General features: G+C 38.4%; 2 protein-coding genes across 2 annotated transcripts; both read right to left on the bottom strand.

Moving 5' to 3' along the window:
• Positions 1-1,404: 1,404 nt before the first annotated feature.
• On the bottom strand, positions 1,405-9,062 carry LOC121953865 (tumor necrosis factor ligand superfamily member 10-like). Its single transcript, XM_042501114.1, has 6 exons — positions 8,778-9,062; positions 5,448-5,588; positions 4,924-4,969; positions 4,699-4,815; positions 3,062-3,291; positions 1,405-2,343 (listed from the first exon to the last, which is right to left on the bottom strand). Exons 1-6 carry the CDS (start codon positions 8,889-8,891, stop codon positions 2,134-2,136), a joined length of 858 nt encoding a protein of 285 aa, XP_042357048.1. The 5' UTR covers positions 8,892-9,062; the 3' UTR covers positions 1,405-2,133.
• A 7,782-nt stretch (positions 9,063-16,844) lies between these two features.
• Positions 16,845-24,643, bottom strand: LOC121953653 (neutral cholesterol ester hydrolase 1-like). Its single transcript, XM_042500841.1, has 5 exons — positions 24,406-24,643; positions 20,418-20,673; positions 19,634-19,703; positions 18,784-18,955; positions 16,845-18,701 (listed from the first exon to the last, which is right to left on the bottom strand). The coding sequence occupies exons 1-5, from the start codon at positions 24,544-24,546 to the stop codon at positions 18,081-18,083; spliced, it is 1,260 nt and encodes a 419-aa protein (XP_042356775.1). The 5' UTR covers positions 24,547-24,643; the 3' UTR covers positions 16,845-18,080.
• Between the last annotated feature and the right edge of the window lie 2,719 nt (positions 24,644-27,362).

Here is a 27,362-nt window from a genome sequence, read left to right as displayed (position 1 = left end):
TTTGGTGTCTTTTTGTGTGGAGGGGACTCAAGTTTCGTTTTGCAGACAGTTGCTCAACACATCATTTACCATAACTGTCACTGAGATTATGGCCATTAAGGCTAATAGCAGGGTGTCTGAAGGTCTCAAAATTGAAAAATATTAAATTGTCTTAAATTCAATTTTACAAGTTTGAAGTCACTAAATAGTCTTAAATTAAAATTGTGAAGTCTTACTTCCCACAAAAAAATCATCATTTAAACCATCTTTTAATTTCTTAAACGAGTTGAGCTCTTCTGTGTTATAGTCCAATTTCTTATGTTCAAAATTTTTAAACCTACGATTGAATCTAATACTGCCATTTTTGCTTTTTACACTTTTCCGTATTTTTTTTGTCAAAATGTAATAAGTTAATCTTTGTACTTAACTGTGATGCTTGAAAAAGACGTCAAAAGAATCTATCGTAAATCTGGTTAAAATGATCTTGAATAAGTCTAAAAAAGTGTCTATTACATACAGACATCCTTAGTATGTTTTCCCCTTTTTGCACTAGCTAGTAAGAACCTGGAAAATTGTGTATGTCAAGAAAATCGAGATCCATTGTTAGCTCTGATGGATCACTCTCACTTCCCAGTAATTGAAGAGTAAGGATGAGAAAAAATATAAAACCAGTTCAGGTTGAATTTTTACCTCACCTCTATTACCATACATTATACATGTATATATTAAAATTACGCATTAGAATTTAGCAAAGGCCCAGTATGTAGGATTTATTGGCATCTAGCATTGAGGACTGCGGTGGCCGAGGCGAAAATGCAAATGGCCCTATCTCGAGCCTGTGTTTGATTTGCCCGTTATGGAGGAGGGCATGCCTTAAACAAGCTCTACTTCTAAGGTAACACAAACACAATGATTCATGATTTTAGGTGATTATAACCTAATGAAAACATAGTTATAATACTATATACAACTCCGTCAATAGATGCCCCTTAAGCCTTCACACTGAACCTTCAAAAAGTATTACATTTAAATTTTTGAGGTCTCAATTGCCGCAGACATTTAATATAATTTCATGTATCACTCTTGAAATTTATTTTTCCAAAAGAAGTTAGGCTGTCCTGCGTTAAAGTCCATATTTCTGATGTTACAAATCCTGAAGTGTACTACTGAACCTTAAACTGTCTGTTAAGTTTATACATGCTCTTACAGTTGGCAAAATGTAGACCCAGCGGTTCTGAAACTTTTTCTGTCATGTCCCCCTTGAGAAGCTAAAAAATAACAATCTTCCCTATATAAAACCTACATCTGCATCAGACCACATATATTCTACTTAACTTCAATACTTACCTGCAATGCTTCAATAAGAAAAACATTTTTTTTTTCAAAAAATAAGTCTTAAATTTGATATAAAATTATGTTGAAAAGGTCTTTGAAAGTATTTATTTCTTCATTATGAGACTGACACCTTTGGACAACCTGCGTGCGTGTTTCTCTTAGTGGCTGCAGGGCATCATGATCTGTGTCACGCCACACATTCATTTAACACATTGCATAAAGAGGAAAATCAACCGCAAGTACTGTAAACAAAAAGGAAGTTTCACTCATAATACTAAACATAAAATCTTGTGTGGCATTTTTCATACTTAAGTTTCATAAAAGACCCGTTAAGTGTCATGTGTTCAACAGCACAGTCATTTCCTGCAGATGACAGCTCAACTATTGACTGTTCGACCTGCAGGCAAAACCTGTTCTCAATAGAAGTCATTCACACGAGAGCACAATAAATCTGCAGCTATTGTACTGCTCCAAATGCTCTGAATGCACCACACGATCCATGCTTACTCTGTCATAGGGTACATTCTGTTTACTGGCCTTTACAACCGAATGAATAACCTGTGTCACTGCTGGAGTAAATGCACAGTCTTTCTCCTTCACTAAGAGTCTGCTGTTGCAGCTCCATTTCATCATATCTGTCCAGCTCTGTGATCCAGAAGAAGTCCTTTGCACTCCTCAGAGTTCATCCTTCCTCTCACTGTACCTTCAGGCCGCTGCTCATATTATCAAGCAAACTCCTGACATAAGGGCTCACTTCTTTTGATGTCTATATCAAGTCATCCCAGTCTCGGACACTTCTGTGTGGAAGGTTTCCTGTCTTTAGCCTACGAGGAAAGCCCCAAAGTAACTTGCCCTTCCATCCATCTCCATGGCGCTGGCATTGCTGACGGTGATAAAGAGGCGGTCAGCAGGCTGCAGGAAGGCAGTGCCGGCCTGATGCAGGGAGAAGAGACCAGGCTCCGGACCCCGAGGCCAGCAGGCACTGCGGGACGATTTCATCAGCAGGATGGGCACCGTGTAGGAACTCATCTGGTGGCCATATCACAAGATGAAAACTTTCATAAACAGAGCATCATTATATACATAATATTGACATTTAGAATTGATTAACAAGCATTCTGATACTGTCTGAAATGAATGGCTGTATAACTTGCATTTGGTGCATTCATGGACCCTTTGAAATTTGAGGTTTGATAATTAAAAATAATTATCTTTATGAATGCATAAAAAGTACTTTAAGTGATATGTACTGTAAAAGTGACATGCTATGTTTTGCTTTCTTTCAGGTCTAACTTCATATTACCTCGAAACGGTGTCAGAACGGGCTTTGAGGTACGTTTTCTCTCATTTGGTGGATGTAGGAGGTGTTACCCAATCCACAGCGACATGTATATAGATCAACTTCTGGTAGAAATTTTGTAAATACAGGTAAATACAATTTTTGTTTTTATTTCACACTTGCAGGGGTTGTGATGCTCAAAAAAATCAATCAAATTAAAAAAAAAAATAATTGGGCCCCACTTCACCACATGCTGGACCTGGAAGTTGTAATTCCACATTTGGCTACTATGCAGACTTGGCTTCAAAGCCCAGATCTGTTACTGGGAGTTTGACGACAATATACTGATTTTAATTCACTCTGTCCAGCCTGATATTACGCTCAATTACAGCCTATTGCTGTGGTAGCAGTTGCTAGGAGCCAATACAGTTTTATGTCAGCTGATTAGTAGTGTGCACAGAGCCTAACCTTCTTGTAGATATACTGAACTAGCTCTGCTCCCTCCTCCTTTGCCTCCCCGTCCGTCTCCCCCGTGGAGGGCAGTCTGAAGTAGGTCTGCCCATAGATGTAGTAGAGGCCCGCTCTGGGCACTAGCAGCTCTCCGCCCTTCAGCTCCATGTTCTGCAGGAAGGACAGACCTCTCTGGCCCTCCCACGCTCTGATTCTCTCTCCCAGATAACCCCTGCTCCTCCGCGGGCCTAAAAACACATAAACACACAGCGATAAAAGCCATTCACTTTGATGCAAATATGTTTGAGATTTATAGAGTGGTGTGTTATTGAGTGAAACCAGTCACCGCTATTCAAGTACGACACAAACATTAGTGAAATTCTCATTGTGTAAATAATGCTTACAGATGTGTTTATAGAGAAGCGACTTTTTTAAGTTCAGTGACAACACCCACATTTTGAAAGAAGGCAGGAACAGATGAAACCCAGCCTTCTTAACAACTCTCAACTTCTCTGTTCTGTTAGCACATTTGTTCCAATTACAGACACAAAACTATAAAAACCACATTATAACTCTAAACTTTCATTAAAAAAACACAATGCTTTGGTCAAACAGCTGGGCACTATTTTCCGGCTGCGGATTGATAAACATTTGGTGCTCTAATGAGTATTGACATGTGTGCAGGATCCACCCAAAAATGACTTATTGTAAAATGAAAAAACATGTCCCTAGTGACGCAGTGTGGCCCACTGATGTGTTTTTAATAGTTTTTGGACAATGACGGAAGCCTTTGTTACGCAGGAATAGCTTATATCAGGCTACATGAACAATACTTGTTACCAGGATCAGTTTATTGCTGGTTTTGGTCATTTCAAGGAGTTTATTTATCAGAAGAAAATATAGAACATTTCCAGACTTTTCCTTTAAGGCAAAAGATTTAGCAAGAAATTGACTTTGGCGTCCCCCAGTGGTATTATCAAAAAAGACACTATTACATAGTCCCCACAACGCCTTCTTCCCACAGACTTCCCTGAGGACACTGGTTTGAGGGGAAAACACAGATTGCACTATTTTTTTTTTAAATTCAAAGCTCTATTTGTCACATACTCGTATAAATGGGGTTATTCATAACATATCATATCACTATCATATGACCCAGTTTTAATGAGTATTTTTTAACACTTTTCAAAAGCTTAAACTTAGAAGCTTCAAAAACTTTTTTTTTTAATTTTAAGTACAAAAGATTAAAACTAGGCGTGTTTTTGTGGTCGAGTGGTCCATCACACATGTCTGTCTATTGCCAAATAAAGGTAAAAATACCATAAAAGTAATCATGAAAATATAAACTACTATTGTCTGAAAATACTGTATGTGCTTATTTAATATCTGTACAAAGAGTAATTGGGACATTGACTGGTCACAAAGGTAGCTATAGGACGAGGATAAAGCGGCTGCACATCTGCAAGTCCTAACAAACATAAAGGTATGAAGATGCTACTGAATCTGAGCGCAGCCTGGGAAGCCTTGAAGCACATTCCTCACCTCTGGCCTTGCAGGTGTGCAAGCGCTTTAAGTACGTGTTGTGAAAATCACAAGTCCTGTGTTTGTGTACATACTGGATATTTTACCCACATACTACATGAACGGACCCTCACCATCTGTGGTTGGAGGCTCCGTAGACGAGATGACACCGGTCACATGGGCAGCAACTTTAGGAAGAGGGACCCCTCGGACCCCAGGGTTCAGGAAAGGCAGCACTCCTGTCAGCTTATCTGTGAAACCACAGACGCATAAGAAACACACAGGACAGTTTTAGTGGGAAAATACATCTGTTAACCCTATTAGTGGTAACTGACAGTCAATGGCGGCCTTGTTCTCACGTCTCATAGCAGATGATATCTCCTTCTGGAATTTGTCCGCCATCGTCTGAAAGAAAAACACCCAGAGAGACAGAAAGAAAAAGAGATCAAGTGTCTTGACCTTCTCAGATATTTATAGCCTTTTATGTATATTTAGATCTAAATAAGCAGAATTCAGTAAATCACTAAGGACCTTGCCCCCCCCCCCAAATCATTCATTTCTCCCGCTGGGTCAACAAATATGTCATCTGTTGACCTGTCATAGCAGTATTCCCCTTTGGGTGAGTTGCTGTTATTTTGAAGATGCAGAGTTTTTTTCCATCAGTCAATGGTGCAGTAGTAACATGCAGTAACTGCATGTAATCTACAAAGAATTTCCAAGTCTAATTCCTGAAAATGCCACAACATTGTGGACAGAACTGTGTGGATGTACCAGTAAAAAGTATCCTAAACATAATGAAAAGAACTTTCTCACCCCATAGTAGTTTTGCAATCAAGGACCTAAAATTGAGGTTAAATAAAAGATAAATTAAAAAAAAAAAAACCTTCTCTATGTGGTAGTGGAGCTGTTGCGTGACTTGCCAGCAGGGGTCGTTCTTCTTGTCCTCTGCTGAATTTTCAACCTCATAATGCAGATTTGCATTAATCAGACAGGACACGCTACTGCGGGAGAAACTCTCCTGCATCTGTCAGCAAAAAAGAAAAACAGTGCAACCAACAATTATTTTCGTTATCGATTAAACTTTTGATTATTTTCTTGATTAATCGACAATTAGTTTATCTATGACAAGATACAAAAATAGTGAATATTTGGCATTTTTGCTTGAAAATTAATCAGTTTCCTGACTAATAGACATTTTCCCCATCAGACATTTTGACTAATGATAGTACGAAAAGTCCAGGTGAAATTAATAACATTAACGATGTCTAAGCTCCATTAAATGTCACTGTAAGATCCAGTGAGTCAGCACCCACAATAGGCCCCCCTCTGAGTGGAATGCAGCCATTGTTAATGTTATTAATACACCTGTGCTTTTCCTATTACAAGTCAAAAATGTCTGCTGCTGCTATGAACTATCCCCCCAAAAAAGTGTGTTAACAAGAAAAAAAGCTACTCGGTCTTCTCCATGACCACTTATGCCCCTCAGACCTAAAGCCTTTTACAAAACTAGCCTATTTTAGCCTCTGGTGAAGTATCATCCCAGCATTTCAAAAATCCCCTCCCCTCTCCTCTTTGTCTATTGAAAAGGTCCTTATTTCCACAATAAGCTGGTGCAGGCCAACATTAAGGCAGGTCCCAAACTGACTCTTTAACTTCTCTAAAAGATGGGAATTATCCACGTGGCAGTTTTGCTCAGTGCCACGACACATGGAAAACTCCTGTTTATATCCAGTATCAGGCACAAACCTTCCTATTAACATCGATGGATTAACAAACGGGCATCCCGGGCTAAGGCCCAAGTCCCACAGTGTCAGGGCCTCCCCTGGCCTTCACCTGCACACTGTCACTCAAATTTATACATACTGACTAGAAAGCCTTAAAAGTGATGACAAGGAACACAGAAAGACAGCAAAAAGACACAAAACAACTACAAAGACACACAAAAAGAAACACAATGACAACAAATAGATACCAAAAGAAACAAAACAGCCACAAAGAGACACAAATCTACAAAAAAAAAAAAGTCCCTCAAAAAAACATCACAATTACAAAGGCCCAGGGCCCCCTTGGACTTCACCTGCAAAATGTCGCTCAAATTTACAAGTGCTGACTAGCAAGCCAATTTACTATGTAATGGAATTTGAACTATTACAAGATGCATGTATATTTTTTGTACTCACTTTTTTCCACCCCTTTTTGTACTTTATAACCTATATGGATTCCATTTGTATGCCTCAGAGTACTCCATTTAGTACTTCAAAACTACAATTCCCAAGACGTGGAGCTTCTATGGGTTGTGAACAGGTGTGTTGAATATTGCCAGTGATTAGAAAGGGATTGGTTACTTTGACCTATTTGTGCACTGTTAATTCATTTATGCTCTGAAAAGGGTCTAATATACCTAAAGATATAAGTGCAGAAATCTTTTCTAACAAAAATACCTGAAGTTACAGCTCCTTCAGCATACCACACACACACAAAGGTAAGTATCCACAAACAGCAAGCTGTGCTCTGTAATGATTTTTGTAAAGCAGTGAGCCACAGTGAAAAAAATCTTTTTTAGCTTTTTATAGCCATGGAAAACATAATGTCATACGGCGTTTGTCTGCGACACGTAATCATTATTACGACTTGGTGGGACTGGGGTTGGGTTGGCACCCAGCTATTTTCTGGTCCTTTGAAGGTCACAGAAACAAAAAGCTCATCTACTGGCAAAACACCTGAAAGTCACTCACTTTTTTGATGAGTGTGACATTCATTTTCGTGGATTGTAAAAAGTTGTAAAAAAGTGGCCTATAGACTAAACGTATTACAAAACTGCTTTAGATATGTGGTATGCAAAAATACAGGTTAACAAAAATAGGAATCAGCTACATTTTGATCTAAGATTTGAAAGTCTGTGATGAATGATCGTAACTGCATAACATAATCCGTAGTTTCCCACTCTAGACCGGTCATTAAGAGCACTATATGAATATATGTACCTTTTGGTTATTGATTGCACAACACTGTCGGAGCACAGAGCGTACTGTGGGGCACAGACAGAGCAGCAGAACGGCAGGTGCAGTGAAAGTAAAACTTAACTGCAACTTAACTACATCCTCTTAAAGAGCGAAACTTTGTTGACTAGAATAAAAAATAAAAAAAAAATTATTTTGAATGGTCATTAATAGTTTTGAATGGGCAAACAAAACAATTCATTCCTACTGATAAATCGCTTAAGAATGTGTAGTTCTAAAAATGGGCAGATATATTAAAAGTTCTTATTTGAATTAAATGTTCAAATTGTTTCAGCTGGTTGCTTTATTTATTTGTTTGTTACTACAGCATGTTAACATTGTGCCAACCAACCCTGCTGATGGGGCTGGTTGGCACAAATGACCAACTTAACTTTAGTTAAATTTAGTTTAAACATTTATTTATAGCTGAGACCTTAACCTTTCGTTTGCTTTTGATTAGAATTTTCAAAAATATTCTTTGTCAGAGTTGTATAGCCTCTTGGTTATCAAGCAAAATAAACAGTAGATCTACAGGCAGAATTAGCCATGCTAAATTAACTGGTCAGATGTGTGCACATGATGAGCACAATTTACTGCGATTCAGCCAATCAGAGCTCAACACCAAAAAAAATTCTGCTTGTCATTAAGTCTGCTCAAAACCCGAAATATGTAGCTTTTTGGGTGTCACAACCTCTTGAGTCCTAACTAGCCTCATTTCCTGCCATTGTTTTGTGTTATCTACTCTCTCAACTTTCACCCCTCTCATTGTTCAGCATTGAAATTGCAGAAATTCTTGCAAAACTGGGACTTTTTACCTCATATCACCAAAATAACTAAAATATGAATCCTGTAATGTTTTAACTCAAGGAATAGAAGGTGGTAGGTCATTACAGTTGATAACGACCATTTTATGGCATGACCACTGATAAGATTTTACAAGACCTTCATGTACTGCTTTATTAGTTGCTTATCAATATCTGGGTTACTTTGGTAATTAGTGAGTAAATACTAAATGTCACACTCCTAAATTCCTGTGGAGACTCTGAAAACCGTGTTGCTTGTATCCCTGTTAATCTGAAGATAGATCACTGTGAAGCTCTGTGTTGTAAGAAAAAATATCTTTTCATCAAATTTCCCTTAAACCAGATGGATGGCATTAAGTCTGATACTGTGATTATTTGTTAGATGAAGACATAGACTAACGCGTATCTCACCGTGTTCAGGACTTTGTTGAAGTACAGGAAACTGACGGCAACCGCGATGGTCTGCAGGAGGATCGCTGCCAGCATGATGAGCCCCAGACACTGGAGAGAAACAGAAACGGCCATATCACAGCGTGAGTACAGCACCCAAATAAGTTTCGAGGAGCTAGAAAACACTTCCAGCAGCGGGGAGGACAAGTCAGATCAAGCTCAGCTGCTTTTCTGCTCTGCAGAGAGAGAGAGGGAGGGAGGAGGTATGGAGGATTACAACAGCCTCAAGATGTCAGTGTTATTAGATAGAAATGAGCTGCGAGTTTAAGGCTGCACATGCAACTTCATGATGCCTTCAGGGGCTGTCGGAAATGTGGAAAGTTTGAGTTGAGAGCAAATGTAGGGGAGAATGGGGTCAACTGTCACACTTTATACTTTAACACTTTAATTGGAATACCTCTGTATTCTTATTAAACCTTTAAAGCCTGAGCGATTTGGATTTCTTAAAAAAATAAACATGCAAAGAAGCCAATGAGCAACTTAACAAGAAATGAGCCATAAGCAATAAGATATTAAAAAGTTATAAGAAAAATGTCTGGATTTTTTTTTTTTTAAAAAGAACAAAAACAGGAAATGGGAAAAAACCCATTATATTTTATAGCTACTTTGCAGGTCATTTATTGTCACCTTTTACTGATTTTTTGTATTTATTTATTTTTTCAATTTTCAGGACATTTCATGCTGAGTTGCTGATTGTTTTTGAAAGAAATCAAACCACTTTTCTCACATTTCAGAGGTTTAAATGCTGATGAAAGGTGTCTGAATGCAGCACAAGAAAACTGATGTGGATCCAGGTTTCAAGAGGTAAATAGATTCCCTTTTAATGTATAGTGGGAGGCTATGGAGCGACTTTATTCTCAGGCTTATACAGTTTTAAAAGATATCGACTGTCAAATATATCTTCTACATGTGTGACAACCATCACCATTGTGGGGTTGGTAGTCAATACACCATGAGGTTTTAATGGGGAGAAAAAATGGAGGCAATTTAAAAACTAAAACGTTTACTATCATTGGAATTTTTCCATTGAAATACAACAATCTAACACATCTCCTGTATGAAGAGAACATAATAGGAAAACTCATATTTATAATTGCATATTTTATCAATACATTATGAGAGAATTGCAAAGAACAATATATATGGCAATCAATCCCAAAGAGAATGTAACAAGCATCCCCAGCCGGGATTTTTTGCTCGTAATTAAGCAACTGCATGTGATAGCCTTGAAGCTCGAGTTCTGCATTTCGACCGTTGCAATTAGCTGTTGAGATCAAAACTGTTTTTTGCACTGGGCTGTAAACATGTATATTTCTGCTGAACAGTCGGGCATTTTAACATGTTTTGGAGCCAGACTCAAGTGGCCATTCAAGGAACTGCCACTTTTGGCACCTCCACATTAGCTGAATTTCCCAGCTTTGGAGATGCCACTTGCCTTCTCCTGAAATCACCCTGTATGCAACTTTTCTGTTAATTTTTGTACCAAAATCTTTTAACATTGCCCTCAGCGCCTTATTTTTTCCTGATCACTTGAAGAACATCAGGTCTGTTTGTTTAAAAGTTGAGGTCCAAAGTCCATTTTATTAGATCAATACATCATATTAAAAACACAACCTATGATTTTACTTAATAGGCCTGTAAAAAAAATGCCTAATTTCCAAACAGAAAGTCCACTAACAAAAGTAGATTGTTTTTCTGTACTGTAGAGCATTTTTTTCTGTTTTTGCTGGAGTTTTAATGCTTAATATCCTGTAATTATGTGCAGCAGATGTTAGCAGAAGGCAGCAGCTTTTAAATATTTAACGTTATTTATTACATTCTGTGGTTCAAAGTGTCCTTTCTTCACTTCAAATCCTAGTGTCGAGCATCTGCCAAAATTTGTAACATGGTTTCATTTACTATTACTTCCTGCCAGAAGGGTTCACTGCCTTACAAATTGTTTTTACGACTTCCAGTTTTCAAAGTTGACAACCATGCTGTTTGAATGAGGCATTTAGGGCATTTAGGGTGAGCATGAAGGCTCTGGAAACAATCAGTGGTTAATAGTGATGGGTTTTATTTAAATATTTGGCCTATTGTGTGTAATTTAATCCTCAGCCAGTGGCCCTTTGCTGTGTGTCATTCCCACATTTCTTGTCAATCTGTAGCTGTCCAGTCATTAAAAAAAAATCCCCCTAAATAATCTTAAAAATAAAATAAATAAATACATACAAAATAAGTAAATAAATAAACAACCTGTAAATAAATAACCTGTTTACGCCTTAAAAAAATGATGTGACAGTTTCTGCTCAATGTTCGGGATATAGACATTTTACACATCCCACGTCAAACAAGCTGCGATACATCGAGGATATGTCGCCCACCCATAACTGTTTCTAAAAAAGACAAAACAATGTCATGTTGTCATGTGACCAAAAGTTCAGTGCAGGTAGCAGATAATCAGCATCTGAACCTAAGATGAAAAAAAAGGCCCTTTTCTTCTCTTTCCTGCTATTGTGAAGTGATCTGAGAGCACACTAGTCGATTAGTGCCAAATGACCTGCCATTGTTTGTACTTGTGTGTAGCTCTAAGTCGTATTTGTCCCAGAGGGGTCATTCAATCTGCCGAGTTAACCTTGAGTGATTCCTGGTGGTTCCTTCACTTTCATTCCTTCACCTCTAACCCTGGCTCCATTGTCTGTGAGAGGAAGTGAGAGTGGAGCTGAAGGAGTTCACAGCTCCTGGATGTGCACAACCCTCCCAAAAATCCGGACCCCTTTTGAATTATGTTTAACACTCACTCTGGCATACATGTAATATTACCAGACTTAACACTTTAACAGTCCCACTAAGAAATAGCTTTGCAATTACAGACCGTAGAATATGTTTTTAAAAAATGCATCAATTTATTTAGAAAAAAAAGTTTCTAGTATAATGCATTGTAAAACTGCAAAGTCAGTGTAATATAATAAAAATCTGAAAATAAAAGTAACGCCATACAATAAACATATAAAATAAATCAGAAAAAATAAATAGATGGAATTAAAAATTAATCTACTGAAAAAAAAATCTGTATAGAACTTATGGTAAAAAAAAAAACCCCCCAAAACAACAAATTGTCAGTTTTATAGAATAAAAAATGAAAATAAATTAACTTAATAAAATAAAAAAAGTATAAAAATAAAAACATATAATAATTAATCTAGTAACAAAATCTTTTTAAAATGTATGGTATAAAAAACAAATATACATTTTAATATAATAAAAATAGAACTGAATAGATTGACAGTATAATCAAACTACTAAAATGCATTATATAAAAACATCTGTATAAAATTATATCTGGTTTTGCCATGGTTTTTTGTGAAGCAATTTGATTGCAAAAAATGTCTACCATGCGGTTACAATGTCTGTTAAGGGGTTTAAAAATGCTTGCGGTGTGAGCGAGGACAACAGCAAGAGAGGAAAAGGACTATTTAGTTTGTTTCCTTTACTGATAAAAATCTCAGAATGTGAAAGAAATTCCTTTGTTTCCTTCGGTGTGTAAATTCCCAGGCTTGTCAGAGAAGTTGGGAAGAAGGTGAGAGACATCTGAAGACTGTCTGGCCTCGAGCAGGAAAGATGACACCCTGAGAGACATACCTGTCTACAGTCCCATGGCAAACAGACACAGAGGTGGTGTGTGAGGAATTATTGCAGATGTGAGTCATTTAAAAACTATGTTTAAACTTTTTGTATATCACATGAGTGTTGTTTCTTCCTCTTAGGTCCAACTGCTGGTGACCTTTGACCTCTCTGACATGTCCTTGTGCAGCAGGTTCTGTCTGGCTGTAATCCTGTGGTGTTTCAAGGCTTAAAGGTAAAAAACAACAACATTTATGCGAACACACTTATTTGCTTTCTTGCTGATAGTTCAGTGAGACTGATACCACTCTTGTGTCTGTTATATGTAGCTGGAGCCAGCAGCCAGTTAGCTTAGTTTAGCATAAAAACTGGAAACAGGGAAACAGCTAGTATGGCTCTATGTAAAGGTAATCTGATGTGATCTAATCACTTAAACCGCTTGCAGAGGTGGACTGGGATGCATTTGACCACGTATCTTGTGTAAAAGATAAAAGTAAAAGATGCGTCCTTGACAAGCAGGCAGGCTACAGAGCAGCTAGCAAAAGTGTGAACACAACTGCATGGGGCAGTTACGAAATCTGAAATCATGCTAAGCTGGAGACGCATGATAGGAACGCATGTGAACAGCAGTCCTGGCTATCCCCCTGTGTTCGGATCATAAAACGCATGTTGATACCAGGTCAAAACATTTTTCCATTGACTCTTTCTTGTGACTTTTTCTTTTTGCAACCAGTGGAGTCGCCTCCTGCTGGCTATTAGAAAGAATGCAGGTTTACTTGTTCACTTGTGCAATGACATCACTTGTGTGAAGGTAATTTGAATAAAGCGCTGGACTGGCGGACTCCGCCGCTAACCATAAAAACTGATATATAGAATTGTTGTTATTATGGCAATTTGAAGGGTTGTAACTTTAAAGTCCTGGGAAAATAAAATGAACATATTCAGGTCAACACCAAAATCATCAAAAACTTCTGTCTCTCTGTGACAAACATGCAGACATGTGAAATACCTCAGTGACTCTGTAACTATTTTCCAAACCCCAAATCTGAAATCAGTTACAAGTACAATTGGAAACAGGAAAACCCAGGGAGAGCTGCTGCGTCTCTGGAAATAAAAGCAGTTTCCCTTCTGAGGCAAAGAGCTTGAAGAACACCCAGAAGACATAATAATGGATTTAAAAGACGGCTCACGCTCCATCCACCCTCCTCTGTCCTCCACTCCCCTTCTCCCTCCCCTGAGGCTTCTCCTCCCAACGTTCCTCTCTGTAAAGTCATGGAATCTCCCTAAACTCCCGGCTGAGCGCTACAGCTGCTCATTGTCTCATTTATAAAACAAAGACTACTGCCTAAAAATGCTACAGCAGCACAATGCACGCAGACGGTCGCCCTGACTTAGTATGTCAATGGAAGGGTGTGTCCTTCATAGGAAACGCTGTATGTGAATGTGGGAGCACAGAAACACAGCCAATTCAGTTTAATATGTAACATGATATCCTTCATTCGAATCATCTGTCATTTTTATATTCTTCCCAGTAAATTGGCCCCCAAAAAAATCTTAATGTAGTGTTAGGTTTTACATGATGAATTAAGGATTAAGATAGCATTTTGGTATGCACTTATGAGGATTATCACCATGTTTGATATTAAAGATCCAACGTGTAGGTTTAAGGGCCATATATTGTCAGAAATGGTACTTTTAACCATGTTTTCATCAGGTTAGAATTAACTGAAAAAGCAAATTATGTTTTTGTTACCTCTTAGAATGAGCCGTTTTTTATCTTCATGTGGAGCGGGTCCTCTCCCACGTAATCCGCCATGTTGTTCTACAGTAGCCTAAAACGGACAAACCTGGCAGCGTCTCCAGATAGGACCATTCGTGTTTTGCCTCGGTTACTGTAATTCTCCTAATCAGAAGTTTCAGTTCTGCAACCTCGGAGCTCGATGTCACAAAATCCTAAACACTCGACCCTTAAATTTAGGTATAAAGAAAAGATGTGTTCAGTGTGCTACCATGTAATATCACACAGTGTTGGTAGCAATAAAACAATGTAAAAGTACTTAATAACAGGTAAAAATTTGGCGTTGAAAATGCTATATTAAATTACAGAAAGGCATATCAGCAAATTCTACTCAAGGTATGAGAATATGTTTGACAATATGTTTGTTTCTTTATTGGATTATTTTTAACACATTAATGTCTGAGTATCATTTTTGCTGTTGTACCCGGATGAGGAGTAGTTCATTTTATCTACATATTATGTGTTTGATAGTTTAATCTGCCAATGTGTCATATCTTAATAGTTGTAGTATTAGAAATAGTAGTACAGTAAAAAGTAAAATATTTGCCTCTAGAAGTATGTATTGACATAAATTCAGATACTGAAGTAAAGAACAAATACCTCAAAGCTGCATCTAAGTAAAATACTTGAGTAATTGTACTTACTTTCACCAGTAGTTACTCAATAGGTGTCAGATGAGGACCAGAGGAGGGTCATGCTCATGTCCGTCCACTAGATGGGGCTGTTGCATTAATTATTTGCACTGTTGGATTCAGCGACCCAGAGATGCACTTGCATTTAGCTGGGAATCAAAAACATGTCTGGTCTTGATACTGCCTGAGGGCTGGTGCAGGTGTGAGAGCCCAGTGGGGTCCACACATTCTCTAGTAATAGCGATTTAGAGAGCACATGCAGTGTGAATTATCCATTTAGTAGCTGCGTCATCAAAACCACACAGCTTTCATGTCTTCCCGGTGGGTTTTATGAGTGAGTGTTCCTCAGTTTGATCTGAACGGATCTTTTCTCCTTTGTGTTGGCCTCCTATAGATTTATGTGTTTGCCAGAAGGACTTTTTTTTAACTTTTAATCAGCTTTTTAATAGTCGGAAACCATTTCCACAGCATATTTGAGTATTTTTATATAAGCTAAAGATGGAATATGGTAATTACTTTCAATGCTTGGAGGCCCCGTAACCAATCAGTTGTATAAAAAGAGTGACAGAATGTAACATTTACTCAAGTACTCTATTTAAGTACAAATTTGAGGGATTTCTTTTATTTGAGTATTTTAATCTCATGCCAATTTCAGATTTTACTCCATTAAACTTGTAGGATGTTGCCTTATGTCAAAAATCAATAATAATATTTGTAACAAGCCAACAACAAGTCATGTACCTGTAACGGTCAAACTGAACGTCACAGATCACACTTTAACTATGATGCTTGTCAAAAGGCATGCTGGGAAACATAAAAAACGCAACTTATTACAAAATAACATTTCACACATTGAACATCACAGGCTGATGATGTATAACAGTGTAACTGGAAATTATTATTCTTTTTAAAGTAGCAAATAAAGAGAACAACCTATGCTTCGTGAGTACGTCTTGACAGTTTTTTTATTGACGTCCTTCATTAGTTCTTTTATAAATCACAACAGCAGGCAGAGCAGAGACACAAAGGAAACTTGTGTCCCACATGGAATGTATAAAAGGCGTGAAAATTAAATGTAAAACCAAAATCACAGATTGAAGCCCTTTAATATAAATACATGCATCTTAAAAGCAAATGTTGCACCTCAGATGTCCTGCATGTTACTCTGAAAACATTTTGGGAAGTGGTTCTCTGCATGTACACATCTGACAACTCTATAGCCAGTGCTGACTCGGCAGAGCACATATTAGGGAGAATGATACACTTTGATTAATTCACAGAATATTTCTTCCATAGTAGAGTCCATAATAAGTGCATGTTCAGATACATTGAATCTCCACAATGTGAATAATCAATGAAATGGAATTTAATTAAATAGTGCATTTTGTTAATGATTGTCAAGCATCATCTGTCAGGGAAGACATTAACTTCTTGTAGTCCAGTGAGCACAAAATGAGTGTTAAAAACAGCTGGTCGATCACACAAAAAGCTAAGGAGAAAGGCGATGAATTCCCCATTTTAAAAAAATTATTTTAATTTAAATGTTAAATGTTATCAGTCCCACGTTTGATGTGAACTTTGCTCTTTTTTTACGACAACATGAGTCTGAAGCCATGCTCTGTGAGGCTGGACTGAGTTAAGTGCTAATCTCAGTAAGCTAACATGACAATTTGAAGTGCTGATGCTAAGTATATAATGTTTACAACGTTCACAATCATACTTTAGCATGTTAGCATTTTTCTGACCTGTTCTGCTCTTTAGCAATCTAGATTGTTTTGGTGTGGGTTGCCAGGTGTTGGAGATATCGGCCGTGGAGATGTTTGTCTTCTCTCCAATATAATGGAGCTTTATTGGCACTGTGCTTGTGGTGGTCAAAGCTCCAGAAAATAATAAAATACAATCTTAAAAAAAATAATAAAATAAAAATTGATACATTTGAAAAACTCAACAGCAATGTCTCTTTTTAATTTCTTTTTTAGAAATGAGGACCTGGTTACCTAAAATAATCCACAGACCTTCTTGTGAGATGTTTCATGTAGGAACTATTTTCTTTCTACCAAACTATATCACCATGCATAAAGAAGCGTGCGTTTACTTTTGAACGAGAGGGTTGTGCTAGTGATGATGCGAGATGTAAACAGTGATAGTGTAATGGTTGATGGGTCTAGTTTGTTGGAAAGAAGATATTTCCTGCATGAAAGTGCTCACAACAAGGTCTGTAGATTATCTTGAGTAACCAGGTCTTGATTTTTGGAAAAAAGCATTGCTGATGAGTTTTGAGCTCAACAAGTGGAGTGACATTATATTGAAGAGAAGGCAGACATCTCTACAGCCAAATTCTCCAACACTCTCACGCCAAAACAATCTAGATTGATAAACAGCAACATGATTTGATATTAGAGTGAACTGTCCCTTTAAGGGATTATCAAAGTTATTCTGAGGATGTTTGTGTGTGTCCCAAATTTCATGACAATTTATTAGTTGTCAACACATTTCTCAAAACCACAACCTCGTGGTGCTGCCAGATGAAGGATCAGTGGTTCACCAAATGCACTAGGAATTTATTCTTTTGGCAACATGACCGATATTTAATTGCAATCAATCCAATCGTTGTTGAGATATTTAAGTCTGGACTACAATGTTGGATAAAAGGTAGCTTACTTGGTCACATAAATACTCTTTTTTTTGGAAGGAAAAGGTGCTACTGACAGTTTAAACCACTGCTGACATGCACTTTTGATCAAAGTTGTAATTTATAATACTTCTATTCCAAAAGTTGAGTATAAAACCAGTTACAACACTTGTAAAATATGTTGCTCATGTGTTAGTGGTGTGGATAACACTCAGTGCACTGATGTGGTTCCTCCCAGTGGAAGCAGCTGTTTCATTTATCCATTAGTGGAAAGCTTGTGGCTGTGCATCTATTAAGTATTTTTGTGAGTGGGTCACAATGTTGGTAATTTTAATATTAATACATTTGCTCTCTCCACTGCCGGCGGACATTACAGTGAATAGACCTTAAATAATCTGCAGGTGCATGAAGGCCCTGAGCTTTGATCTTTAAACAAATAGCAAATGCATAAGCCCTTGGCAAGTCTATGATTAATAAAGCAAGGACCAGTGCATTTGTATCATTGAAACACACACACACACACACACACACACACACACACACACACACACACACACACACTCATACACATGTATGCACCCATACAGACACTCAAACGCTTACAAGTTGTTCTGCAGCCAGTTGAGGTAGCCCCTAAGCGCTCTCTTTCCTACATCAAAGTCCAGTGGCCATTTTATGAAGCTGAAAATTCCGTGGAAGCCGTCCTCATAGTGGTCGCTGGTAACCGTTACGCCTGCGTCCTGTAAACGCCGTGCATACATCAGACCATCATCCCTCAACACATCATATTCGCATGTCAGGATGTATGCTCGAGGGCATTTTGCCAGAACCTCTGGTCCTGCTAACAGCGGTGACGCCCTCACATCCAGCAGCCCCGGCACCTCCTTCACCGCCCCCTGAGAACCTTTCTCCACAGTCAGAGGCTTGTAGTTCTTCTTGTGTTTCGGAGGCAGGAGTGTGGTCCAGTCTACCCGCGCCCTCAGCTCTGGGGTGATGTTTGATTGGTGCAAGAAGCTGTGGTTGTTTGACAGCAACTGGGACTGCAGGGAGAGGTCAGCGCCTAGGTACTGCAGCCAGAATCTGACCATGATGGACCGGTAGAGGATGGGAATGTTTTGGTTCTGCAAGTAGGAGGGCGTGTTGAAGTCCAGAGCCTGGAGCACTGGGTAGATCAACACCTGGACGCTGAATTTCCCACTCATGGTGTCATCTGTGGAAATCTGGGAAACCATAATGCATCAGTCTCTTGATTTGCAGGACATTTTTACACACATCCTTCCAGGAGATTGCTTCGGTACGTACCTCCTGAGCGACCGCAGCAGCCAGGTTTCCTCCAGCACTGTCACCTGCCACAGCTACACGCTCAGGGTCGATCGCATACTTGGCCTGAACCTCTGGGGAGAGGAAGTGCTTGGCAGCAGCGAGGCAGTCTAAATACGGCACTGGAAAGTTCACCTCTGGATACAGACGATACCTACACAGACATCGTTTGCAAATTATACTCCACTGGAGACTCATAAAGTTTTTGAGAATGAGACCGTTAAGGGCGCAGTTAAAGGCTAACTCCACCAATGACTCAACCAGTGAAAGCACTTTTATAACATCATATGTGGCTCTGAAGGGAGCTCAGTCTGACTTAACATACAAATAGATTTTTTTATTTCTTCAAATGTAGATCATAGACTGTTTATAAAGATGGACGACAGGTCTCTGCTCACTCTCACTGTATATAAATGAAGCCAAAATAGCCAATCTGCACAGTAGCAATCCCTGCGATACTGACTTCTCGCACATACACCTGTCTGACTAACTGCAAGCAACACTATTAATCACGAGCACACAGATTGGCCCATCAGGACGTCAAAACCTTTTCTTTTAGCATCAAATAACTATTTGAAACTTAACATAATGTGAAACAACGAAATGACAGAAACCATCTTTGAAAAAAATGCATTTAATGTGAAATTTTTTAGTTTGGCTCATGTCCCATTTACCAACATGGAGGGAGTAAGGCTTTATGGCCAATACTGCAGCCAGACACCAGGAGACTATTGGGATGTTTTGGCTTCACTTTAGGGGGAGCTGTCGTGTCAGCCATCTTTATTTACAGTTTATGGTGTATGAGTAGAAAAATGTTGAGTGGCGCACTTACTCGACAGAGACCACAACAGTGTTGAGCTCATCGGACAACATTCGGTTGATAGCATCGTACGACCCCTTCTCTGAGGACATCAGAGAGACAGATGCAGGAGAATGAAAAAGTTAAAGGGATACTTCAACCTCCAAATGGTCATTTGTACATCATCCCGTGTTACATTGAATAATAAATGAATGTTTTGATACAGCAATTGCTAAACTTCAATATATCAAAAATTTTATCCAGTTTGGATTCTTCGTTCACCATGGAGGCAAACAAGACAAAAAAAAGTTTTTTTTCCCTATAGTCAATGTTACATGGGTGAATAATTGAAATAATGAACATTGGGGGGGGTGAAGTACTCCTTAAGTAAACAAAAAAAGTATCAATTTATTTGAAATTTTACTACATCCTTACTACTATATACTAGTAGTAATACTACAACCTCCCCTTGTTCAGTCTGGACACAGTGGAATCATATTACCACATATCAAATTCAATTAAACAACTGACAATAATATCAATTTGCAGGTATTATAGGGCCAGATTTATTTTATGTTGTATTTCTAACCCCAAAACAAGCCTTTTTTTCAACTGAATTACAGAGCTAAGAGTACAAACTACTGAAAGAAATAATATACACATTGTGCTACAACACTGGGTACATGATTTATACCTATAGAGAGCAAAAAAAAAAGTGATCATGTGATAAAAAATCTTTTATGAACTTGAATTTTGATTATTTACTGTTGTTTTTTTTTTTTTAAAATTTTAAGACTGCAGGGATGGCCGTACTCACTGCCACTGCCGAGGGCCCAGCCTCCTCCATGGAAAAACATCAGCCCTCTCCTCAGATGACCCTCTCCACCAGCCGGAGGCTCGTACACACGGACAGGGACGTCAGCGAAAGTCACATCACTGACTTTCACTCCAAGCACAACCCCTCCACCAGACTCAGAACTGCTCAGCCCCGTCATCATGCCATCGAAACCTTCAGTGGACTGCCGGATGGACCTGATGTAATGGTCAAAGCCCAGCCAGGCCTTCAAAGACGCCTGAAGACAGAGAAGAGATTCAAGACACATTTAGGCAAAGATTGAAAACAGCAGGTAAGAGGGAAAAAAATGGGTAAGACAAAATAAAGTAATCTCTTGGCAGGAAATTGAGACACAACTGTCTCACCCAGTCACCTCTGTCCTCCTGCACTGAGTCTGTCTGCCCTCCTCCCCACAGACATCTCAGACTGTCTCAACAGTGGGGTTCAACCAAGGACAGCAGACAGCTGCTTGGCACAGTGGCGTCTCAGAACCAGCAGCTACACAGGCACATTTTGGCCATAACAAAGTTTTAATATAATATTACTTTTATCAACTCCTTAAGCTGAAAATTCAACCAATGTGGTGAAATTTTTGTCATCTGACCCTGAACTCTTATCTCTATCTGCCTGTAAGCTCATGTGTCTTCTCGTCTTCAGTAGATCACTGAACTGTTCCTGTCCGCCTGGACTGTCTGACCCTCTCAGCTGACAGATCCTCATCTTTGTCTTTATCTCATCTATATCCAATATGATCAGTTTCTTTTTCATCAGAGTCACGGTTACACTTTATTCTGTAATGTTATTCTGTATTCAAATTCCTCAACCCTCCCCTACACCGTAACAATAACCACTGAACAACTCACAAAACTCTACGATGTTTTCAGGGAGCCTTGTGCAGGGTAACAGAAATTAATGGGTCAAAGATTTTGGTGTCATACCGGCAATGTTAGTGTGATGCTGTGTCAGCAGAGTACTCTCTTAAGTCAGTATTCCCATTGCCAGTGAACACAGCGCTGCAGCACACAAGTCTGCCTTTCTATCAGCGTTTGTATGTGTGTTTGTGTTTGTTGTTTTGTTGGTGTGTCCGTGCGACGTCACGTACAGACAGGAGAGCAGGTTTACAGCAGACACCAGCGGGAACAGAGGTCTGTGGAAGCTTTACGGTGGTCACTTCTCTTTATATATCTCGCACTTATTCAGTCTTTTTTTCAAACTCGGTGCAGACTAATAGTTGGAATGGAGACGGATGGTAATTAGTGGCGGTGCGTCATTGGACTTAATTAAGGAGCTGGAATTAGCACGTTCACCTGGGTGTTATGTTCCTATCAATGCCAGTCAGAGCTGGAGGTGATAAATACCCGTGTCTTCTGTAGAGCCATTTGACCCGGATGTAAATGTTGATTGTGCACTTTCCCACTGCATTAAAAAGCCAGATGTTAGCAGGTGTGATGGTTTTTTTGTGCGCTGAGAATGAGGCGCTAGTGCAATGGTGGACTAATCCAAATTGTGCCATAAAGGGGTGAGAGGTGCCTCAGAGAGCTTCCACTGTTGTTTTATACAAATTTAAATTCAGTTCGAAAATTACTTTAAAAATTACAAACAAAACCAAGCTTGTCATTCCAGGCTTTTTGATGCCCCCCCCCTCCCAATGGGGCTCTGGGTAATCAGTCCTTGTTTTCCTATGACTGCACAACTCCAGCTTTCACATCAGGGAACCAGGACTAGATCAGAATATTGACCCCAAAGTCCAGTTCATTTGATTAGTGTGAACGCTGCGTACTGTACTCTGGCACCATACGCTGATCCGTGCCAGAGTCCACTGAAAAGGTGCTCTCGAGTACGGTTCATGCGCACTCTGGTACAGAACGAATCATGTGTGAACAGCAACTGTACTGAAACAGAGGTGGACTGCCATTTAATACTATTATAAGGAGTTTTTAACTGGTTATTAAAACACTCAGTTTAATACTAATCAGCGCTCGCTGCTCCACCGGTCCCCGGAGCAGCAATAGCCTTTTCTACACTGTAGCACAAAAAAAAAAGTCATGTAGATTATGACGCAAGTGTGGTTGAGTACAAAACAACATACGAGGGAGTGAAGACACAGGGTAATCGGAATTTAGGCACGGTACAAATCAATCATGCCTAACATGAAAACACCATTAGTAAACCTCTTTTTGAACTTCACTTGAAATGTGGAATCATATTTTTTTAACAAAAAAAAATAGAGAAAAACAAGCCACAAATCTTCCTCCTCAGTCTTTTCTTCTCAGTTTTAATGCGTTGTTTTGCAATAGAATGAAGAAGAAAAAAAACAAATAACTTGCAGCAATGTCAGTCAAGAATGATATGTTTATAGTACTTGTTGAAGTGTTTTTTGTTACCATATTGTTCCAAATGTTACATGTACTTTTTGGATGAACTGCAATTTTCACCGATGGTGGACAATGAAATTGTATTGTATTATCAAAAAACTTACTTTATACTAGTTAGTTTTTAGAAGTACTTCAGTATATTTATAATATGTGAACACCAGGTCAGCTGCAGAGAGGAGAAAGTGCAGTTTTAAACCATTTTAGCCTCTTTTATAGTATCACACTCAAATTAGATGCTGTGGACTGTTATAAATGTGATAAAAGGGACACATTTAAGCCACATGTAAAAATTAAAAGAAATAATGAACGACTTATACAAAGAGTATTATCTGCTTTAGAGCAAACGAGTCATTATAAGGAAGTAAAACATTAATCTGCAGACTCCCTGCCAGTGTGGCAATAACTGCTATCACTACTCTTCACCTACAGTGCCATTTTCAGTATGTGGAGCAGAGGTGAGGGTGAAGGGTTCATTGTCCTACAGGCACAGACAGCCTCAGTGATGGCTGCTTTGCCACAGATTAACACCATGACAAACAGTGATACAGTTTCATAATCAAACTGAAAAAGTTCTTTCACACATTTGTACATTTGACTTTGCTGTTGCGAATCAACCTCAATGGATACAAGCATGAAAAGACCTCCTGGTGCAGAGAAATACTGTAGACTACACATAACTAAAATCCATAACAGCACATGATGGCGAAGGGGTTTCCGGGCAAGGCGTGCCTTGATGTAGAGTTCTGCATGTTTGAAAATGCAATACTTGTTTTTTGTTTCTCGTCTATTCCTTTGCATGTAACCTGCAGTGACATCGCTTTTCTTGTGCTGCTTTCAGATGCCTTTCACAAGTATTATTTCTTAAAGCCCTGAGCAAATTGATTTGATTTCTTTAGAAAACATGGTAAAAAGGCAAAGAGCAACGTGGTATTAAATGTTTCACAAATTGCAAGAAATTAATAGATTCATAAAAAAATTAAAAGCAAGGAAAAATGTCTAGAGAAAAAAGAAAAAAGAGCTACGGAGGATTATATTTATAATGATCATAATTACACATTTATAATTATGTTACAAAAATATTTTATTTTTTATCACTTCGTCCAGGTCATTTCATTTCAATCATTTCTTTATTTTATTTTATTTATCAGTTTATTTGCTCATCTGTTTCAGACAAATTTTCAGGTCATTTTATCGCACTTTAAAAAAAACCCCAACAATTTCTTGCTAATATTTCGGTCATTTCTTCTTTTGTTGCTCATTGCAATCTTCCCATGTTTTTGAAAGAAATCAAGCCAGTTTGATCAGGTTTCAGAGGGTTAAGCAGATACTGTCAAAGTCCGTGTCTGCACAGGCTAGGTGTGTAACTGTATTGCAGGTTAAACGTGTGTCTTTTTGAAATACTGTCAAATACAAAAGTAGGTTTTTCAAAAATGCAGCACATGCAACTCACCTTTTTTTTATATGGAAAACAATTGCTATCAATAATATCAGTTTTAATTATTGCAGATTAGATAATAAGAAAAGCTCAGGTTGCTCACAGCTTTCTGCCCACAGCACATGTATATCCCAAATGATGAAAACCTCTGCTCTCTCACCAGGTGCATCGTTGTCCTGAATCCAGCGTCCAGCATCATCAGCTTCCACTGCTCCTGGATGCCATCAGGCAGCGGGATGTAAACATAATAAGCGACCGACACCGTCAGTAACACGGTAACAACCACCGGCAGCAGCCTCATCTTCGTCTAACAGCTTCAGTGTCTTCAGTGAGTCACGGACGGAGGCCGGAGGGTCCACACCGACTCTGCAGGCTGCAGCCGATCTGTCACTGCACGGTAAGACTGGTTGCACAGTTACTGCTAGATAGACATGACTTTATGGGACCGATTAGACTTCCGTTAAAAAAAAAACTTCAAAATAAAACTTTGACGAGTTGACGTGCGTTTTAGTCTGAGCCTGCCTGGAAACGAAATTGATTCATTTATTAGGTCATTGATATGTTCTCAAACATTTGGCTCAAATTGAAAATGAAGCCCTTTGTCAAATAATTTTTTTTTTTAATTTTGAAATTGGTACAGATATAGGAAATAGTTAGACAAAAAACAAATGCATTAAATTAAAATCATGATAAATAAAAATTATTTAAAAACTACAATTTATATATATACAATTTATAGTTTAAAAACATATATATATTTCTGCTGCAGCTGGTAATCACCAGTGTCCAACTTTATCCCTTCATGCAGTCAGCATCGAGCAAGGTACATTATGTAAGTTTAAACTTTTCCTTTTTTAACTACAAGATTTCAATCGAATCAAAACACAACAAAACAAATCTACACTATCTGGGTACGGTCTAAAGACGGTTCTTTAAAAAAAAAAAACACATATTGACAAGATAGACTTTAATTTTGAAGGCTGCGTATGAGTATTTGGGAAATGAAGTTTTTTTCGTGCCACCTGCAGATGATACAGCTGTATTACAAACGTTTGACCACTGAGGGGCACAATAGAGCTGCAGAGTGAAGCCAGACCTCCAGACATACCCATCAACTATGTTTTATCATTGCAAAGTTAAAAAAAAAAAAGTTATCACTGAAACAAGAAAGTTGGCTAGGAATATAGAACTGCTTTGATAATTGAAAATATTTGCTTTGTTGTTTTGAAAATGCAAATTTAATCAAATTAAAATGCCTTTATTTTTTTCTTTATGAAAACAACAAAACCAACAGAGATTAGCCCATATTAATATATTTATCTTACATTTATCATCTCAGACGATGCAAAATTAGAGTGTTCAGAGTTTGGATGTTTAATTTAGCTCTAATTAAACCACAGAGTTACAATTAAATGAAGATTTCAGCTCCATCTGTCGCTTGCTGTACATCTTCCCATGTTAGAGAGTACCAGCTGTTGTAACAATGCAGCAGAGACAAGTAAAAGCAACTTAAAACATCAACTCTTCTGCAACAGCTACCTTACATGTTGTAACCCTTAATTTGGCAATTTCCTGTTGATGCAAAAATAATAATTAATCATTAAGTCCATAATGATATACTTCTATTGGTATCACTACCTAATGAACATGCAGCTCTTATTTACAAAAAAAATGTGTTCATTCTGTACAAACGAAGCACATTAGTTTATAAATACATGCGAGTGGTTGATGTATGTGAGACATTTAACTCTTGGCTGCAACTTCATTATCAGTTCAGTTTTTTCTTTTTAGAATAGTAAAAATGTATAATTAATGTCAATGCTGTAAAGGTCAGTAACAGGGAGAATTGATCTGGAATGAAGTCATGGCACTGTTGACTGGTGAAGTCAGGAGTGCTTTTTTCACTGACTATTGATGCCTTTTATGTGTTCAAATCAATACTGGACTGAAGTCTTACTGGAATAGATTAATGGTGTGAGTTGTTGGACAAAGATCAGACTCATCATGATCTTTCACTGGCTATTGATCCCTCTACCTCCTTACTTTCTGTCTGATAAAAGGTCAGTCTTTTTTTGTTTGGTCACTTGTTCAATATTTACACTGAGACAGTGTTTTCAGAGGTGGACACTGGAAAAGTTGCTGTGTGCATCACTTTTAAATTGATTACAGTGATGATTTGACATGAAATCAATCACTTTCATGTTTTTAGAAGGGTTTTTGGAGAGTTTTTCTTTCATTTAAGTACAAAAAAGAATCAAGAAAAGTGAGTTCGGAGAAAGAGAGGGAGTAAAGCAACAAAGCCCCCCAACCAAATTCAAACGTCACAGATGCTTGGTATTCACAATATCTTAGACCACCGGGCTAAGAGTCTCAGTGTCACTGTCTCAATCTGTCTCTCCGTGCTATTTATCGCCCTGTTTCTTCCCACGGTTTAACTTTGAAATGGGCACTGTCTGTCCCTGGTGGCTCTGCCTCAGAATGTAAACAAACATCGGAGCTGATGAGGATCTGACCTCTGTACCGGACTGGTTTTCCAAAACACTGCAGCCGGATCACCAGACCATTTCAGATTAGCCTCTTGGAATCTCAGAGTAGGGATCTTTGGAGAAGACACAGAAAGGTGGCTGCAGGGGGTCACTCTTTACTCAAAATTTCTAATGTCAAAAACCGATGAGAAATGTAAACTGGTCATATTGGAAGGTAAAACATTTAAATATGTTGTTTGTGTAGTTGTGGGCCCAAGCGAAAATTATGGGTTGATGACTTCACAGTGATGTCACACACAAACCACAAACTCCAAATGGAAGACTTTTTTGGAAAAAAAAACACTCATTCGTTTTTTTTACCCCAGGAGTTAGATTAACACCACTCTCATATCTTTCCCTTAAAGATAAGCTGCTTAGCCGAGCCTAGCATTAAGACTTGGGGGGGTCTTTGGCACAAAAAATTTGAGCATCAGACACTTAATCTTCTGCATTCTAGTGAAGTTTTATGCACCAGTTTGTGCCCCTTTCTCCTCACTTTTTGGTATGAGAGTCTTAATTTTTTTTTTTCCCAAATAAATGTCCTCTGCTACCTTCATCTTTTTAATGACGGGTGCAGATCTAGCTATCATAA

The sequence above is a fragment of the Plectropomus leopardus genome, chromosome 14 (assembly GCF_008729295.1).
Source record: "Plectropomus leopardus isolate mb chromosome 14, YSFRI_Pleo_2.0, whole genome shotgun sequence".
Classification (NCBI taxonomy): domain Eukaryota; kingdom Metazoa; phylum Chordata; class Actinopteri; order Perciformes; family Serranidae; genus Plectropomus; species Plectropomus leopardus.
The sequence above is the reverse complement of the archived record's forward strand: the minus strand, read 5'-3'. Positions and strand labels throughout refer to the sequence as shown.

What these genes read in the sequence shown, in the direction of transcription:
- LOC121953865 (XM_042501114.1), bottom strand. Translation starts at nt 8,891, where the DNA reads ATGGCCGTTTCTGTTTCTCTCCAGTGTCTGGGGCTCATCATGCTGGCA. An exon ending in GATATCATCTGCTATGAGAC is followed by an intron (nt 4,816 to 4,923) that starts GTGAGAACAAGG and finishes GTGGTTTCACAG; the next exon opens with ATAAGCTGACAGGAGTGCTG. An exon ending in TTCAGTATATCTACAAGAAG is followed by an intron (nt 2,344 to 3,061) that starts GTTAGGCTCTGT and finishes TATGGCCACCAG; the next exon opens with ATGAGTTCCTACACGGTGCC.
- LOC121953653 (XM_042500841.1), bottom strand. Translation starts at nt 24,546, where the DNA reads ATGAGGCTGCTGCCGGTGGTTGTTACCGTGTTACTGACGGTGTCGGTC. An exon ending in ACTGTTGTGGTCTCTGTCGA is followed by an intron (nt 18,956 to 19,633) that starts GTAAGTGCGCCA and finishes ATGTCTGTGTAG; the next exon opens with GTATCGTCTGTATCCAGAGG. An exon ending in CTGCTGCGGTCGCTCAGGAG is followed by an intron (nt 18,702 to 18,783) that starts GTACGTACCGAA and finishes ATGGTTTCCCAG; the next exon opens with ATTTCCACAGATGACACCAT.